Consider the following 17,809-nt stretch of genomic DNA (forward strand, 5'->3'; position numbering starts at 1 on the left):
GGGAACTAAGTTCCCGCAGGAGGAGTACTCACCTCCAGGCCAGGAGAGGCGAGTCACCAGAGGATCGGGGCCGCCCTGTGCCTCGGGGCAGATAAAAGCCAGCCAGCCCCAGTCCCAGTTGTGGGAACAACATTGTTGGTTGCTAGTTCCTGCCTGAACCCTGTCCTGCTTTTCTGCCTGACCCGCCCTGGCTCCCTGCTTGCAAGCCTGTTCCTGACTTCACCCGACTCCCTGCCCTGCACCCAGATTCAGCTACTACGGACTGCCTCCATGTTGCACCTTTGACCACGGACCGGACTTGGACCTCGCTTCTCGGATAACCCACGGGACCAGTACAGTTCTGGAAGATGTGCCATGCAGAGAGCATCCTATGTTGCATGAGGTCTGCTTCCTTTGGGGTTCTGCCATGCCCCTCCACCCCACCCGATGTGGCCAAGGGTTTTCCTTCCAGCCGGGCCTCGTCTACAGCGGGTGCGCCCGTCTGTGTGCGCACAGGCTCTCTTCCCTGCATACTTGAAGAGGCTCCCGGCCAGCGGAGGAATGCAAGCGTGATCGGGAAGATGAATGGGGAAGGGAGGCGCTTGGTGATGCAGGGTGCGCATGGCAGGAGGAGGGGTGGGCTGTGGAAAGACCCATCGCCAGAGCTGCCTGGAGGGACTAGGCCCAAGCTTGACCCGTGTGGCTCCGCTGGGAAGCCCTTTGACACCGGCGGAGCCACGGCTGTCAATCAGGCAGTTTTCAATCCATGTCAGATGATCCCTGGGGGGCCCCTGCGCTGCCTCATAACCATGCACCGGTTTCCAGACACTGCCAGCTGCTGACACATGCCTGACCTCCAGTTAACTCTTTCACGGCTAGGATAGAGGGGGGAGGGGGGAGCAGAGAGGAGACCCAAAGAAGACTGGCTCGGGAGTTAACCCTTTGAGCACAGCGGCGCAGCCCGCAGCGTCTCTGTTTCCCCTCCGCTGGTGAATCGATTCAGGTCCTGCTCCTGGGCTTCCCGACAAAGGATCTGGCTGCGGATACCGGACGCTGGGCTAGGCAGGCCTTTGCCCTGATCCAGTTTCTGATGTTCTTATCTAGTGCACTGGTAAAATTGTCATGGAATTGTAGACTTGGAAGAGACCTCCAAGGATCATCCAGTCCAACCCCCTGCTAATGTTGTTTAGTCGTTTAGTCGTGCCCGACTCTTCATGACCCCATGGACCAGAGCACGCCAGGCACTCCTGTCTTCCACTGCCTCCCGCAGTTTGGTCAGACTCATGCTGGTAGCTTCGAGAACACTGTCCCACCATCTCGTCCTCTGTCGTCCCCTTCTCCTTGTTCCCTCCATCTTTCCCAACATCAGGGTCTTTTCCAGGGAGTCTTCTCTTCTCATGAGGTGGCCAAAGTATTGGAGCCTCAGCTTCAGGATCTGTCCTTCCAGGGAGCACTCAAGGCTGATTTCCCTAAGAATGGAGAGGTTTGATCTTCTTGCAGTCCAGGGACTCTCAAGAGTCTCCTCCAACACCATAATTCAAAAGCATCAATTCTTTGGCGATCAGCCTTCTTGATGTTCCAGCTCTCACTTCCATACATCACTACTGGGAAAACCATAGCTTGAACTATGCGGATCTTTGTTCAGGGCATATCCCAGATTCAAACCTGAGTTTTAGGGCTGGTGGAATTCAGTTGCAAAAAAAAATAGAAGGAGCGAGCTTAGATCTGCCTGGAATCCCCTCTCTATGTCTCGCCACAACCACCCCCCAGGGGCAGAGGAAGGGTGGTGCGGTCTACCCCAGGTGTCACCACTGAGAGCGGGTGACAAAATGCTGGGTGGGACTCACCGCGGGGCCTGCAGCGCGCCCAAGTCATGCGTCTCTCCTGGCTTGGGCGTGTGCAGGCTCTGTGCTGCCCAAACAGTCTGCCCGCTGCCTCCCCCCCAGCTGTGGGACAGCTGAGTGGAAGGAGGCAGGCAAATTCTGGAGGCCCCACGATGCACCCCACCGCTATGGGCGGCTCGCCCCAGGCGCCCAAGCGGCTTCCTCCACCGCTGTCACCCCAGCCTCTTATCTTGAGTTCCACTGCTCATCAGTAACTGAACAAACAAACAAAAAATTCAGCACAGAAGCACTCTTTACTTTTCCAAGGACAATTCAAAGTGTTGGTGCTGACCTTCAAAGCCCTAAATGGCCTCAAAGGCCCAGTATACCTGAAGGAGCGTCTCCACCCCCATTGTTCTGCCCGCACGCTGAGGTCCAGCACCGAGGGCCTTCTGGCGGTTCCCTCATTGCGAGAAGCCAAGTTACAGGGAACCAGGCAGAGGGCCTTCTCGGTAGTGGCACCTGCCCTGTGGAACGCCCTCCCACCAGATGTCAAAGAGAAAAACAACTAACAGACTTTTAGAAGACATCTGAAGGCAGCCCCGTTTAGGGAAGCTTTTTAATGTTTAATAGGTTATTGTATTTTAATATTCTGTTGGAAGCCGCCCAGAGTGGCTGGGGAAACCCAGCCAGATGGGCAGGGTATAAATCAATTACTACTACTACTACTACTACTTTTGACCCCTGAGAGTCTTAACTTTGGGACAGGTCTAAGGGGTCCACCATCCTGGTGACTGAGAGATAAGTTAAAAACTGCTGTGCTATTGGAAGAAAAAAGCGCACCCACTCTTTTCTGTCTGATTTTATGTTTTACTGTCTGATTTTACGTTCAAATCTCTGGTCCTAGTGATGGGGTGTTAGGGAAGGGGTAGTACCTCTGGTGGGAGATACGTCGTGCTCATTCTGGGGTAGTCTGTCCATGTTGTGTCCCCACCGTGAGGGATGTCCCTTGCACGTGAAGACAGGCTCTGGCAGATTGACCAAAAATGGGTTCAATGAATCAAGAAGGCATTTTTAGCATGTAGAGGGAAGTGCAATGACAAACCTAGACAGCATCTTAAAAAGCAGAGACATCACCTTGCCAACAAAGGCCCGTCTAGTTAAAGCTCTGGTTTTCCGAGTAGTGATGTATGGAAGTGAGAGCTGGACCATAAAGAAGGCTGCTCGCCGAAGAATTGATGCTTTTGAATTATGGTGCTGGAGGAGACTCTAGAGAGTCCCATGGCCTGCAAGAAGATCAAACCTATCCATTCTGAAGGAAATCAGCCCTGAGTGCTCACTGGAAGGACAGGTCCTGAAGCTGAGTCTCCAAGACTTTGGCCACCTCATGAGAAGAGAAGATTCCCTAGAAAAAACCCTAATGATGGGAAAGATTGAGGGCACAAGGAGAAGGAGACGACAGAGGACGAGATGGTGGGACAGTGTTCTCAAAGCTACCAACTTGAGTCTGACCAAACTATGGGAGGCAGTGGAAGACAGGAGTGCCTGTCTTGAATTATGGTGCTGGAGGAGACTCTTGAGAGTCCCATGGACTGCAAGAAGATCAAACCTCTCCATTCTTAGGGAAATCAGCCCTGAGTGCTCACTGGAAGGCCAGATCCTGAAGCTGAGGCTCCAATACTTTGGCCACCTCATGAGAAGAGAAGACTCCCTGGAAAAGACCCTGATGTTGGGAAAGATGGAGGGCACAAGGAGAAGGGGACGACAGAGGACGAGATGGTGGGACAGTGTTCTCGAAGCTCCCAGCATGAGTTTGACCAAACTGCGGGAGGCAGTGGAAGACAGGAGTGCCTGGCATGCTCTGGTCCAGGGGGTCACAAAGAGTTGGACACGACTAAACGACGCAACAACAACAGAAGGAAGTGAGGGGCAGGTGGGGCTCATCAACTTGGGAAAGAAAACTCTGATCCTAAACCTCTGCTAGCTTCTGGGATATCTTTGAGAGAACTAGAGTCTACACAAATCCAGAGTCGCGTCCCTAAGACGGTTGGATGGCGCCTTGCACGCCTCCTGCCGGCAGCTCAGCTGGTGCCAAATGTCTCGCAGCAGTGAAGACAAGAGGGTTTTTCTTTTCTCATCTGGGCAGCCCAGGGGCTCCCTACACACTACCCAGGTTTGGTAACGCAGCAAAAACACAGGAGGCAGCAGTCACCAGTTTCTGCAGCCCCGGCAGGTGCTGCGATTCTCCCGTGGTTTGCCTTCACCCCTGGAGGCACACTCCATTGTCTCTCAAGGCAGATGGATGCCAACCACAAGAAGTCTAGAAATGCAAACTAATCAGTAAATCTGATGTAGATGCGACTCCTTTTCAATCACGGGCTCCAAAGCAAAATAAAGCAGCACTGCCACCTGCTGGCCATGTAGTTACTGCACAATGCGCTTTAGCGAGATGAGAAACATTTTTTTAGCCTGAGTGCTACATGTTCTTGCCAGGGGTGGGTGGCGCCAGAGGCCAAAGTGGGCGGAGAAAGGAAGATATATTTGACCTGTTCGCTATAGGCTGGTTTCTAAACACACACACACACTTTTCTTTAGCCTCTACTCAGGTAAACAAGAGGCATGAGCGGCGTTTGAGGAAAAGCATTCATGACGTGAAGCAGAGGCAGTGAAGGGTGTGGCTCAGGGGGTGTTCCAAGGGCCAGGTAGGCAGGCATGGAGGGCCACACTTGTCCCTTGAGCCCAAGGTGCCCCATATCCCTGGGTTAACTCACGTCAATGACTCCAGGACAGGCATAGGCAAATTCTGGCCCTCCAGATGTTTGGGACTACAATTCCCATCATCCCTAGCTAACAGGACCAGTGGTCAGGGATGATGAGAATTGTAGTCCCAAACATCTGGAGAGCTGGAGTTTGCCCATGCCTGCTCTAGAAGAAGGCAGGCCCCACAAGGATCTCGTTTGCAGAGATGATTGGTGGTGAGCTGTTTCTCCAGGCATTAGCAAGGTTCGATAAATTAATCCACCAATGGAGGCAAACTTGTTTTAAAATATGGGGCTGCTGCAAGGTTTAATTGGTGATCAGCTGGCGGTGGCGGTGAGCTAAGGGGGCAACCTAACCCCTTCTTTGTAGCCCCTGTAATCTGTTTATTTTATTACCTCAGGCCTTGCCATTAAGCAGCTCCTCCGGGTTGGCCTAACGCACTTTGCTGCCAGAGGCAAAAGTCAAGATGGCACCTGGCTCTCCATTGAGTGCCCAAAATTCAACTGGACTGCCAGCTGAATCTTAAGATGGAAGGATAGTGGCTTCAGGCACTAGACCAACTCTAACGTTACGAAGATGTCTGCAATGGAAGGGAATACAGTGGTACCTCAGGTTAAGTACTTAATTCGTTCCGGAGGTCTGTTCTTAACCTGAAACTGTTCTTAACCTGAAGCACCACTTTAGCTAATGGGGCCTCCTGCTGCTGCCGCACCGCCGGAGCACGATTTCTGTTCTCATTCTGAAGTTCTTAACCTGAAGCACTATTCCTGGATTAGCGGAGTCTGTAACCTGAAGCATCTGTAACCTGAGGTACCACTGTAGTTGAGGGCTGAGGATGAACAGGGAGAGGTGCGTGCTGCTCCTGACCCCCGTCACCCGAGGCAGTCATTTCACTTTGCCTAATGTCAGGAGCATGTCAGGACGAGATGGTGGGATAGTGTTCTCAAAGCTACCAGCATGAGTCTGACCAAACTGCGGGAGGCAGTGGAAGATAGAAGTGCCTGGCGTGCTCTGGTCCAGGGAGTCACGAAGAGTCGGACATGACTAAACAACGTCAGGAGCAGGCTCTGTGGATTCATGGGCATATGCGGGAGGGGGGAGTAGTTCCCCCACAGATTCACGAATATGGAAAAGCATTGAAAGCACAGTGGACGCTCAAAACAAAAAAAATTCCTTCCAGTAGCACCTTAAAGACCAACTAAGTTAGTTCTTGGTATGAGCTCTCGTGTGCATGCACACTTCTTCAGATACACTGAAACAGAAGTCTCCAGACCCTTCTATATAGGGAGAAGGTGGAGAGGGGTATTACTCAGAAGGGTGGTGGGAATGGGTGATTGGCAGATAGCTGTGATGAGCCTGTTGACGACTCTTAACGACTGCAATAGTTCTTACAGGAAAAAGCAAGGGGTGAGAAGGTGAAAAATGGCTTTGTCATGTATAATGAGATAAGAATCCAAGGTCTTTGTTCAGACCAGGTCTCTCCATGGTTTTAAGTTTGGTAATAAGTTGCAATTCAGCAGCTTCTCTTTCCAGTCTATTTCTGAAATTCCTTTGTAGTAAAACAGCTACTTTGAGATCTTGTATAGAATGTCCTGGGAGATTCAAGTGTTCTCCTACTGGTTTCTCTGTCTTGTGATTTCCTGTAAGAAAATGTGCTTCTGCGCATGTGTGACCGCCAAAATCCGGAAGTAACCCCTTGTGGTACTTCCAGGTTTTGGCGGTCTGTAACCCGAAAAAACACAACCTGAAGCATCTGTAACAATTATCTACCTGCCCCCTGCAATGTCCTATTCACAAGGTATTTTTACCTGTGATTTCCCAAGAAATCAACAACTTTGCCTGCCTCCCCAAACAAAAATCTTGGCTATGCCCATGCTCCAGTGGCTGATTTTCAGATGACAGGGCCAACTCTGCCAAGAGAGCTCAGACCGTGTGCACAAAGATTACCCAGCCCTCCTTCCCAGAAATTGATCTCCTTGGTGGAGGAGGAAATGAGAAAGGGCAGACAGATGGAAAAATGAAAATGATCAAGACAGGTGGGGAGAATGTGGGGATTGTCTGCCACCTGCCGGACTCTGAAACATCTGCAGCCAAGTGTTTATACAGAGCAGGCATGTCCAATAGGTCAAGTCTCCCCTAAAATCTTTATCCATCTTTCCGCAGGGCCTGCAAGACATAGTTGTTCCACCAGGCCTTTGGTCAGGGCACAGCCTGACTCCCTCCTCTGGCAACCTGCACGTAATTTTGCTTAATCGGTTGCCATCAATTTGATTTTAATTAATTTTTATAATGAAATATTTTTAGTATGTATGATTATTTGACTGTTTGATTATTTGATTGTTGTTAGCCGCCCTGAGCCCGGCTTCGGCTGGGGAGGGCGGGATATAAATAAAATTTATTATTATTATTATTATTATTATTATTATTATTATTATTATTATTATTAAAAGAAGCTCAGCAACTCCTGGCAATGACAATGGGTAGATCACAGCCGGTCTTTTCATACTGTGAGTAGATTGCTGTCCCTTGGGAGTTGGACGTGCCTGATAAAGGGCAAACCTTGGAAAACTGGGAGGGTTTAGTCCTGCAATTCTTCCCTGAGGATCTGAGAAGGTAAAAAGCAGGCACAGGTTGCCAGGTGTCCAGAGGTTGTGGAAGAGCCAAAAGCCCTAAAAGGAAGAGAAGGAAAATAGGTGCAGGGTGTCAAGACCTGCCATTGATGCCCCAAAGACCAACGTGCCTTCACATCTCTCTTCTCTGCCTTCCTGTCACCATCAAACTTTTGATTAGCCTTCCCCAACTTGGTGCCTGCCACATGTTCTGACAATTCCCACCAGCAATGCCATATGTGAACTGTAGTCCACCTCTGGCGGGGGCAAGCTTAGGGAAGGGTATTTTCGTTTGTAAGCTCCCAGGGGCAATGAATATTGCTTTCATTTTTATTTTTTAGCTTATGCTCTAAAAAGCATAATGTGAATTGGTGGTGCTGCAGAAGCAAGATCTACACAATTTAGCCAGTTGCCAAAAAAATAAACCCCTGATCATCTCTTTCCACCCCCTCTCTTTTTCTGGTCTTCACTTACGGCATCTTAGTCCCTTCTTCCAGGCAGTGTGGTTCAGGGCACAGAATGCTTAGTTAGGCTAGGAAGACCAATGTTGATGATAATGATAATAATGATAATAATGATAATAATAATAATAATAATAATTTATTTATATCCCGCCCTCCCCAGCCAAAGCCGGGCTCAGAGCGGCTAACAAAAATAAAAGTAACACAGCATTCTAAAATCAATCCATTCTAAAATCAGTTCAAAATCAAATTAATGGCAACGATTGGGCTAAAGTTCTGTGAGGATTACCAAAGGAGGAGGTCAGGCTGTGCCTTGGCCAAAGGCCTGGTGGAACAGCTCCGTCTTGCAGGCCCTGCGGAAAGATGTCAAGTCCCGCAGGGCCCTAGTCTCTTGTGACAGCGCGTTTCACCAGATTGGGACCACAGCCGAAAAAGCCCTGGCTCTAGTTGAGGCCAGCCTAACCTCCCTGTGGCCTGGGATCTCCGAGATGTTTTTGTTTGAAGACCGTAAGGTCCTCCGTGGGACATACCAGGAGAGACGGTACCGTAGGTACGAGAGTCCTAGGCAGTATAGGACTTTAAAGGTTAAAGCCAGCACCTTAAACCTGATCCTGTACTCCACCGCGAGCCAGTGCAGTTGGTATAGCACCGGGTGAATGTGATCCCGCGGCAAGGACCCCGTAAGGAGTCTCGCCGCGGCTTTCTACACCCGCTGGAGTTTCTGGGTCAGTCTCAAGGGCAGCCCCACATAGAGTGAGTTCACCCTCCATCCGCAATTATTTAGCCTTAATGTACTTCACTGGGCTCACATCAGCCTCTAGCTCTTTGGAATTAGGGATAGTGTCTTGCTTTCATAGAATTGTAGAGATAGAAGGGGTCGCAAGCGTTATCTTGTCCAACTTCCTGCAACGCTGGAAGCTTTTACCCAACGTGAGACTCGAATCCATGACTCCGAGATTAAGGGTCTCATACAGATACAATAGGGGAGTTTTGGTTTATCAAATGGATAATTTTTATCGTGCTCTTTTAGTATCTTTCTTTAAAATGCACTTTCATGGGCTGCTTGCTAAATGTGCAATCAATTAAGTGATTAGTCACCTGTCCTTAAACAAACCGATCAGCGAAAAAATATTTAATCAGCTATGAAGAACCATAACAACAGGCTTCAGCCCCTAAACGCAAGTTTTCTTGACAGTTGAATCGCCTGACATTTTCCTGTGTGACCGTCATTTGCTTTAACCATTTTTAACGCAGACTCTTTTAAGTTGTTGCAACCTGCCCTGGGACGACATAAACAACTTAAATCACGATAAATACATAGAGTACAGTTGGGAAGCTGAGATATCGAAGAGGCAGCTGGCCCAAAACAGAGGAATTACTAGTTGCACTACCCTAGTCCATCCTGGATAGCTCAGTTGGTTAAAGGGTGGTGTGAATGATGCCAAGGTTGCAGGTTCGATTCCTGTATGCGACAGATGCTGTATGTTGAACACTAGGGGGCAGCACTTGTGTTACAGAATACTCACCAGGCAAGGAGTGAAGAAGCCATCAGAAGAACTTGTTGAGTGTTCACAGGAAGAACTCAACCTCCTAAGAGACATCTTCGTGCTAAGCAGAAATTGCTGCACACACAGAATGCTGCATAGGAAACTTAAAACAGGACACCTGCAATTCAAGGGAAGCAGCCACACTCTCAGCTGTTTGGCTCCTCTTCTCCTTGAACCCGTTTCCATCCCAGCGTAAGAGCTCTGTCACTTTAAGAGCTGGTGGCTGAGTTTGCTTCTTTTCCTCCTCCCTCCCCATCCCTTTTTCCTTTCGTGTTGTGCCTTTTAGATTGAAGACAGGGTCCGCCTTTGTTTTTGTATTAATCTGTACGCATCTCTTTGGCTTTAGAGGGAAGTAAAAAATGCTTCGAATAAGTAACTTTTAAATCCTTTTTAAAAGGGAGCCAGCCCCAACTTAGCCTTGTAGGAACAATCTACAGCAAACCCCCAGGACCCCAAAACAGCTTTCCCAGTTATGGTTGTCAAAACACAGGTCCTTTTCAAAAGAACCATACACTTCAGGATATTCTATGTACATTTTAAAAATAAGCACTTCAGGGCTAGTAGCAGCAGAATCAGAGCTTTGGGAACAGGTTATTCAGCTAAGTTTTACTCAAGCAGACCTACTGGAATTAATGGGTCTTAGTCGTGCTCATTAATGTCTCTGGGCCTACTCTTGAGTAAAGCTTAGTTGTGTGTTGGGAGAAACAGCTGCCCTTCCCGGGCAGGATCTTGCTCTGGATGTTTAAGGCTAGAGGGCATCGCTTATATCACTCCTCTTTGACAGTGAACACTGTTGCATATCCAGCCTCCGCTCCTGAAACAGTTCTCTGCTAGGGCATCACAGGCTGGTTTAGCCCTCAAATGTAGGATTCACACCCACAGCTGCTACCTTTTGGGTAGAAGAAAACAAACAGGCTTTGGTTTAGGCACATTTCGGTGCTTACGCATCCGGGATCATCAAACAGGCTGCAAATTATCTGTCACTTGTTCAACAGACTTTGTATAGCGCTAAATTGTAAGTAAGGGACGCGGGTGGTGCTGTGGGTTAAACCACAGAGCCTAGGGCTTGCCGATCAGAAGGTCAGCAGTTTGAATCCCTGTGGCGGGCCGAGCTCCCGTTGCTCAGTCCCTGCTCCTGCCAACCTAGCAGTTCAAAAGCACATCAAGTGCAAGTAGATAAATAGGTACCGCTCCAGCGGGAAGGTAAACGGTGTTTCCGTGCACTGCTCTGGTTCACCAGAAGTGGCTTAGTCATGCTGGCCACTTGACCCGGAAGCTGTGTACGCTGGCTCCCTCAGCCAATGAAGCTAGATGAGCGCCGCAACCCCAGAGTCGTCCGTGACTAGACCTAATGGTCAGGGGTCCCTTTACCTTTTAAATGGTAAGTAAAACCTCTAAACGGTTTAACAAAGGCGCTTGGTCTGTAGCATTTACTCTTAGGTCTGACATTTGCTCTTAAAACCCAAAGTCGAGACTCTAGACCAGACTTTCTCAACCTTGAGCCCCCACGTGTTGCTGGACTACAACTCCCATCACCCCCACTAGCTGGGGATGATGGGAGTTGTAGTCCAACAACACCTGGGGGCCCAAGATTGAGAAAGGCTGGCCTAGACTAGTGAGCACCATCTTCTCACCAGCTCAGCAGACAGCAGCCTCAAACAATCAGAAACTGTGTTTGGAACCTACAGCTTGGCTCAGTAATTTTCTGTGCAGGTATTTGCAGGTAACTTTTGTCAATCCTGGTTGACTTCCCACAACATACAGGAACTTGTTAATAGACGGTGCTTATATTAGCCAAGAAAAGGGACGCGGATGGCGCTGTGGGTTAAACCACAGAGCCTAGGACTTGCCAATCAGGAGGTTGGCAGTTCGAATCCCCGCGACGGGGTGAGCTCCCGTTGTTTGTTTGTGCAAGTAGATAAATAGGTACCGCTCCAGCAGGAAGGTAAACGGTGTTTCCGTGCACTGCCCTGGTTCGCCAGAAGTGGCTTAGTCATGCTGGCCACATGACCCAGCTGTACGCCAGCTCCCTCGGCCAGTAAAGCGAGATGAGCGCCTCAACCCCAGTCGGCCACGTCTGAACCTAATGGTCAGGGGTCCTTTTACCTTTATATTAGCCAAAAGATCAGAGTGGGTGGGAATTCAATTCCTCCCCCATCTCCACAGTTCCAGAAAAGTAATCGTAATTTAAGCTCTGCATGAATCTCCTTCGGGGCAGAATTGCAAATAGCACCTTTCCTTTAGTTTACAACCATGAGGGCTAGAGACCCACGTCTTAATAGTTTGACGAACGGAAGCTGCCGTTCTCTGCAGGATGAATCAGAGTGCAAATTTCATCACTCTTCTGGGAAAGATACGAGAGCAGAGGCTTACTTTTGGCCCTCAAAACAACACACTGCCACATGTCAGACATGCACCTAGCAGACCCACGTTTAAACCAGGACCACCCAGTTCAGCAGAAGGGGTTGGTGGGACCAAACAAAGGAAGGTGGCTGAAACCTGTTCCTTCGCCAGGAGTTGCTATTTCCTCCTTTGGACGCCTTAAACCATTTGCGGTATTCAATGCTGCCAGCCCCTCTCTGCAAACGCAGAAGTTCCCCTACTGTGCCGAAAGACAGCTTGCAGCTAGCAAGATTTTCTCCGCAAGAGACAAAGAGGCAGGAGCAAAACAAAGGACGCGTGCGTGTGATGTTGTGTGCCTGCCGAGAGACACGGTTTGGAGGGAGTATTTTCCTTTTTTTTTTTTTACAAGATTGGTTTATTAACTATGATACATATCACATAAGGCCTTTAAGTTTTTACACCATTCCCATTGAGACACATACAATACTCTGTAGCAAATACATGATTTTTTTTTCTTTAAACTCAGCAGAAAAAGGGCCTTCTTTTTTTTACTTTTTCTTTTTTTGCCCAGAGCTTTCAACATTATCATGCACTAATTGGATTGGCCTGGGGAAAAAGAACCACAAATTGTTAAGAATGTCTTTTAAAAGAAGCATAAAAAGGAAATATTCTATCACCAATAACTAAAGGATGTTGTTAGGCTCCTAAAAATACAGAGAAATAAGCATTATACTTTTCTTTACATACAGATCTTTCAATATTTCTTGTTTGTTTCTGTGAAGAGTGTCTTGGGCACATACTTAGCTGGAACTACTACACATTTTATTACCATTAATATTTGTTTTTCCTTCCTCTTCCGATTCCAAAAAATTGTTAATTCAACATATATAGAGGTAATTTTACATGTGAAAATACAAGTACCGGGAGGGGAAATTATATAAGCTGAGTGCAGAAACTAAACTCAACTTTTCAGGACAAGTTTAATTCCCATACAATTTGAGAAACAGATCGGGCTTTTTTTTTTTTTTTTAAATGTACACAGGGAGAAAAAAAAGTTTTTTTATTTATTTAAACAATAACTTATGCCCTGCCTTAAACTACATTTAAAAATACAATATTTCTATCGTATTTTGATTTTACAGAACAAGGGGTGGGGAGAGTTAAACCTAACAGTTAAACTAGGACCTATGATAGAGGCAGTGAGGGGGGAGGCAGTGCTCCTCTCCTCCCCTGGACCTCCACAAAAGACTATTCAGAGTTTTAGACAGAGACAGATGTTGTGGGTTGCTGGGGGTCACTGTTTTGTCTGCAGACCAAAGCATATCCCACCGGCCAGGCATCAGAAACCGAGGAGCAGAAACCAAGACCAGGTGTACAAAAACGTGAAGTCAGGCTTAGAACGTTGGCTGCTGAGTCACAAAATTCAAGGAGGAAAGATCCGGACAAGCGATTAAGAACAAAAAAGAATTCCCCGGTGGGGTTCCTTTAGCGAATGTAAAAATTAAAAATGCACACGTTAAGTTAGCCGATAGCAGAGCCTTGAAATGTTTGTCATTTCAACCACAGCAGCAGCTGGATTTAGTGTTTGTGTGTGTTTTGAAATGAAGGGCGAGTGGCGCAAAATTTTTGCCGCTTGTCTCCCGCTTAAAATAATCACAGAACAGCAAAGCCCAGCAATCCTTTCCAAGGGGGGGGGGGGTACAGCGGGGTAACCTTTGGCACCAAAAGTGTGGCCTTCCAAAGCAGATCCCGGCGAGTTTCCACGAAAACCCTCCCATTAGGGCAGGTGAACATTTCACAGCAACCTTCCCTGGCCCAGCACCCTCTGAGGGGTTTTGAGCAGCAGCTCCCATCAGCCCCCCTGCCAGCCTAGCCAATTGGCACAGAGGTTGCAATCCAGAGAGCGACAGGCTTGGGAAGAAGGAAGAGGGCTTCAGGAGGCATGGGACCATATTTTGCAGCCTTGGGCAGAATGCTGTCACGAGAAAGCTGGATCTACCAAGACTGCGACTGAAAACGCCCCTACAGACTCCTAATCCTTTCGCGACTGCTCCTCTCTGCCTGTATGACAGCCCAAGCACGCATGTAGTCTCAACTACAGAAAAAGCTGTGAATATTTGCGTGCGCGTGGCATGATGCTGGACACCGAAGTGGGGCACGAGTGCGTGCAAAGGAATGGCAAATTAGGGGTGTCGGGGGTAGGATCTCAAGTCTTTTAGCAAGTTACCAGTCAAAAAAACAAACCCCAAACCCGTCACTTGTAACCAAAGAGACTTACACAGGTAGTTTGAGTAGGAACTAGATAGCACTTATCTCAAAAGGAGGAATGGCAACAGGTGAAGCACTTTGCTGGGTAGATCTGCAGGGGCCGCCTGGTCTGACGTTTTAAAAAATGGCCCCTTGGTTCTGCAGTCTACATGCCTTCCAGTGGGCTGCAGCACCAACCTCGCTTCTCCAGCAGACTTTTCAGATGACCTCGTGGATTGTGGAATGGTAAATCCTATGGAAGCCACCACCGCCCGAAAAGAACGGCGGGCATTTTCTCCCTTCTACATGACGCATTCTGAGGAAGGGGCAGGATCGGGGAAAAGCGCAACTCCTCTTCCTGTCCACCTTTCCCCTTTTGAGAGCAGCAACTGAGGGTGGAATCACGAGGCCAGATCAACAATGGTAGAGCGCCAACCAGCACGCTGAAACCCACTGTGCCAGCCCCGTCCACTTCAATTCTGTGTGTGCTGCCGTCCTCACAAAACAACAGCATGTGGGGTTATCATCTTGCAGCAGCAAGCGATAATGAGGCTGTATCGGATGTTTCAAGGTGCAGCAAACTGATGGGGTTTGAGGCGGGTTAAGCCACCCTTCATTGATCGAGATAGCAAGGAAGAGCACCCTGAATCTAAACAGCTGTTCATTAGAGGTCCTTCGGACAGAGGTGTTTGGCATTAGACCCTAAGAGAAGGCACAGGAAAACAGACTGCATACGCAGCAGGAATCACCCACCTGTCCCAGGTAGAAAGCCTACATTACTGGTTGCAACGAGTCAACGCTCGCCCAGCCCGAGACCACAGCAAAACACGGCGGAAGCAAGGTGGAAGGTTGGAGGGGATCTTCCCCAGCCCTTTAGGGTTATGCATGCATAAAGGATGGCAAAATAGTCTGCTTTCCTTTTAACAGTCTAAACAAACCAAAAAGAGTTTGTTATTTACACAAAAGCTTCATTAACGCATGAGAATATTTTTTAAAAAAAAAAACTTGTAAGGAATGCTCGCAAGGGATGCTTTCAAGCACACAATCCTGACATAGATACAAATTTTAAATGTGGTTCTAAAATAAGGAGTACATAATTCAGCTTATTTATAGGAGGGAGAGAGTTTGCTGAAGACTGGGCTCTGGATGCCGGAAAGAGGGGGGGGGGATAAAGGTGGAGGGGTTGTGGTTTTTAAAAATTGGGGGGGGAGGGGAGAACTGGGGTTTCTCTCCCCACCCTACTGAAATTAACACAAACATCCTTGAAATGCTAAAACTAGCAATAAACCACAGGTTCTGCTTTAAAGTGCGAAGAGACAGAAAGGGTGGCGTAGGGGATTGCTCCCTTGTGACCTCCCAGGGGTACCGTGGAAACTCCAGTTAAAACTGCCCTGTTACTAAGTAGATTCCTCCATCTCCCCCACCCCACAAATGCACACACACAAACAAACAAACACACTCACTCTACAGGACAGTTTACCAGGCACTGCTGATGTACAGCCACCATTCTTCTCAATGGTGCCTGCACAGGAAATATTGGTTGGTTATCCCTAGTGGTTTCAATTCTTGCCTCTTCCCTGCACAACGCTCCCCCCCCCCCCCACCAACGATGCAAGGAAAGAAGCCGAGGTCACACAGTAGCAAAGCCAGGGGGGCACTGCATGCCCAACATGCACCCCGGCTAGGAAAAGACCACAGGTTTGAGGGCTGATATGAGCATACCGTGGCTCCAGGTGTGGGGAAAGGACAAGGGGCCGTGCAGGAGACAGGATGCACCAAACAGCAGAGCCAGGGCAGAGAGAGACACACACATACACCGCATGGAGAGAGGCAGGGAGGGGAAGGGGCAGAAGCAGCTCAGTGACAGGTCTACAACGAAGGTCCAGGCGCCAGGCATGGCGTTAGGGACTCGTGGCCACTTTCAGGGATGCTGGAAAGGCAGCTAATTCTAGTGGTTTAAGGTTGCGCCTGAAGGTCTCAAGAACCTGCCGTCAGATTTATCCTACCATCCCATGGCATGGCCACTCCTCAAGCCACCTTTATAATGGCAGCAAACCACAGAAATTAGTGAACTGAACCTGGACCAGCCACTCCAGGAGACCGCAGTGTGGGGCTTTCTTCTGTTAGCCTGCCTCCTCTGACTCTGGGTTTGGAGGGGGGGGGGGTGAAATTCACTTGCATGAATTCACTTCCACTTCATTCCTGCATCAACTTTTATCCTTTAAAATGTTTCCACCAGCAACCTTTGTTTTTTAAAAAAGCCATTGTTCTATAGCTGCACCACTTGCTCCCAACCCCATACGGCCCACATACACTCGCGCACGAAGATTAACAACAGTGTTTCTGTCAACATAGTGTTCTACAGGAATTAAATCCCAAGTCAGACAGCAAATCATCGTTTGTGTTTGCAAAAGACACACACACACGCACACACATGCCCCTGCCTCACACTCTCCCTTCAATTAAGTGCAAACACCAATATTTTGCGTGAGGCGGAAAGTGTGGGTGTGTTTGTAGTGTGAGAGATATGTTCATGATTTGTCAAATAAAGATAGCAGAACCAGCCAGACCAAACCTGGACCTGCCCTCACCCCACCCTGCCAGGGAGCCTCTGCCACACACAAATTCTCTGCTCAAGTAAAAAGGAGCCATTGTCCCAAACTACTACTTTGCCAGATTAAAAACAACCCAACCGGCGGATGGTGGCGGTGTTTTCTTCTAATGTTCCTCGCCATTTGTTTGTTTTCAAGGTTAGTTCCTTCCCCCTTTGCGACTGGCCGACACTTAAAAGTCAGGAGAAATTTACATTCCACCTTTGCCAAAACATAAAAAGCCTCTCTTTGCAGATGTGTTGGTCCAGACCTTCTGAGCAGCTATGCTGGGACGGTGAGAGTTGGTGAAACGGTGGTCTCCCCAAAATAGATGAGGAGGTGCCCAGCGGTGCAGAACAGGCCCTTGGTTGCAGATCGTGGAATGTGTTTGGGGGGTAGGGGCTCCACATCTCGCCAGGCTGTAGCAGGTCTTCTCTGTCTGTGCACAGGAGAAATCCCCCAAACACTCGTCCAAAGCCAACCCCCCCCCAGCTGATCGCGGGAGTGTTCGCGTGAGTTCTACAGGTTTGCTCCGGTCAGAACTGATCAGATCCAGCATTCAAAGAGAGGTCCAGACCCCTCCTGCTCAAAGGAATGCCCGACGTCATCCCTGACGCAGCAGGCCCTTCCGTGCCAGGCACTGAGGCAGAACCAAGGCGTCACATGTGTCCAATACTCCAGCTCGCCCCTGAAGTTTGCCCAGCTGAAGTTTGCAACCAAGTGGCAGGGGAGGGGGACGGGGGGGAGGGCGACAGATGACGGGGTTGAGTTTCCAGTCTCTGTTCCGCGTGGAAGAACAGGAGGAGACCTCGATGTCCTCTTGTGCCCAGGGTTCACAGTGTGTGCTGCTCAGCCTGAAGCTGTGGGGCGAGAAGGGGCTGGAGGGGAGACTGCGGCGAGGGGGGAGGAGGAGTCTGTGGAGGGGACGGCTGGGCCATCACAGGTGTGGAGGACAGGAAAGGCGTGCTGGCAGGAATGGCGGAGGGAGAGCTGGGCATGGCCCCGGGAGGCTCAATGATGGGCCGATTGTAGAAAAAGAAAGGGCATTGATGGATGAAGAGTTCTATGATTGTCTGATAAATACGAGTAGCAGTGAGAGCATCCATGGTGCTGAAGTCGGGCCTCATCAAGGTGGGCCAGAAGCAGATGGAGAGGTTTTCGCTCGTCATCAGGTTGGTTTTGTTGTTGTGGCTTACTCTGCAAAGACACGGGAGACACCAACGCACAAGGTTAGCAAGGCCTGCTCAAAACCACAGGGGAGCTGTGGGCTACTGGGCAAAGCGGAAGGTACACTCTACACTTCCTGAAGCAGGGACAGAAGGGTCTAGGCGGCAGCTGCACACATCAGGGACTAAGTTGTGGGGGCAGGCTAACTCTCAACCCAGCCTCCTGCTACAGGACAACTGCCTGCCCGGCTGCATGTGTGTCTCCTGGTATCTCAGTTATGCT

General features: G+C 49.1%; 1 protein-coding gene across 1 annotated transcript in view; it reads right to left on the bottom strand.

The window, feature by feature from the left end:
* Positions 1–11,913: 11,913 nt before the first annotated feature.
* The window catches only part of ARHGAP35 (Rho GTPase activating protein 35), an 89,460-nt gene continuing 83,564 nt past the window's right edge, over positions 11,914–17,809 (bottom strand). Inside the window, exon 7 of the mRNA XM_083753593.1 lies at positions 11,914–17,557. Within this exon, the coding sequence (XP_083609719.1) occupies positions 17,194–17,557 (364 nt within the window). The 3' untranslated portion in view covers positions 11,914–17,193. The remainder of the gene's footprint in view (positions 17,558–17,809) is intronic.

The sequence above is a fragment of the Podarcis gaigeae genome, assembly GCF_964106915.1.
Source record: "Podarcis gaigeae genome assembly, chromosome: 8".
NCBI classification, from domain to species: domain Eukaryota; kingdom Metazoa; phylum Chordata; class Lepidosauria; order Squamata; family Lacertidae; genus Podarcis; species Podarcis gaigeae.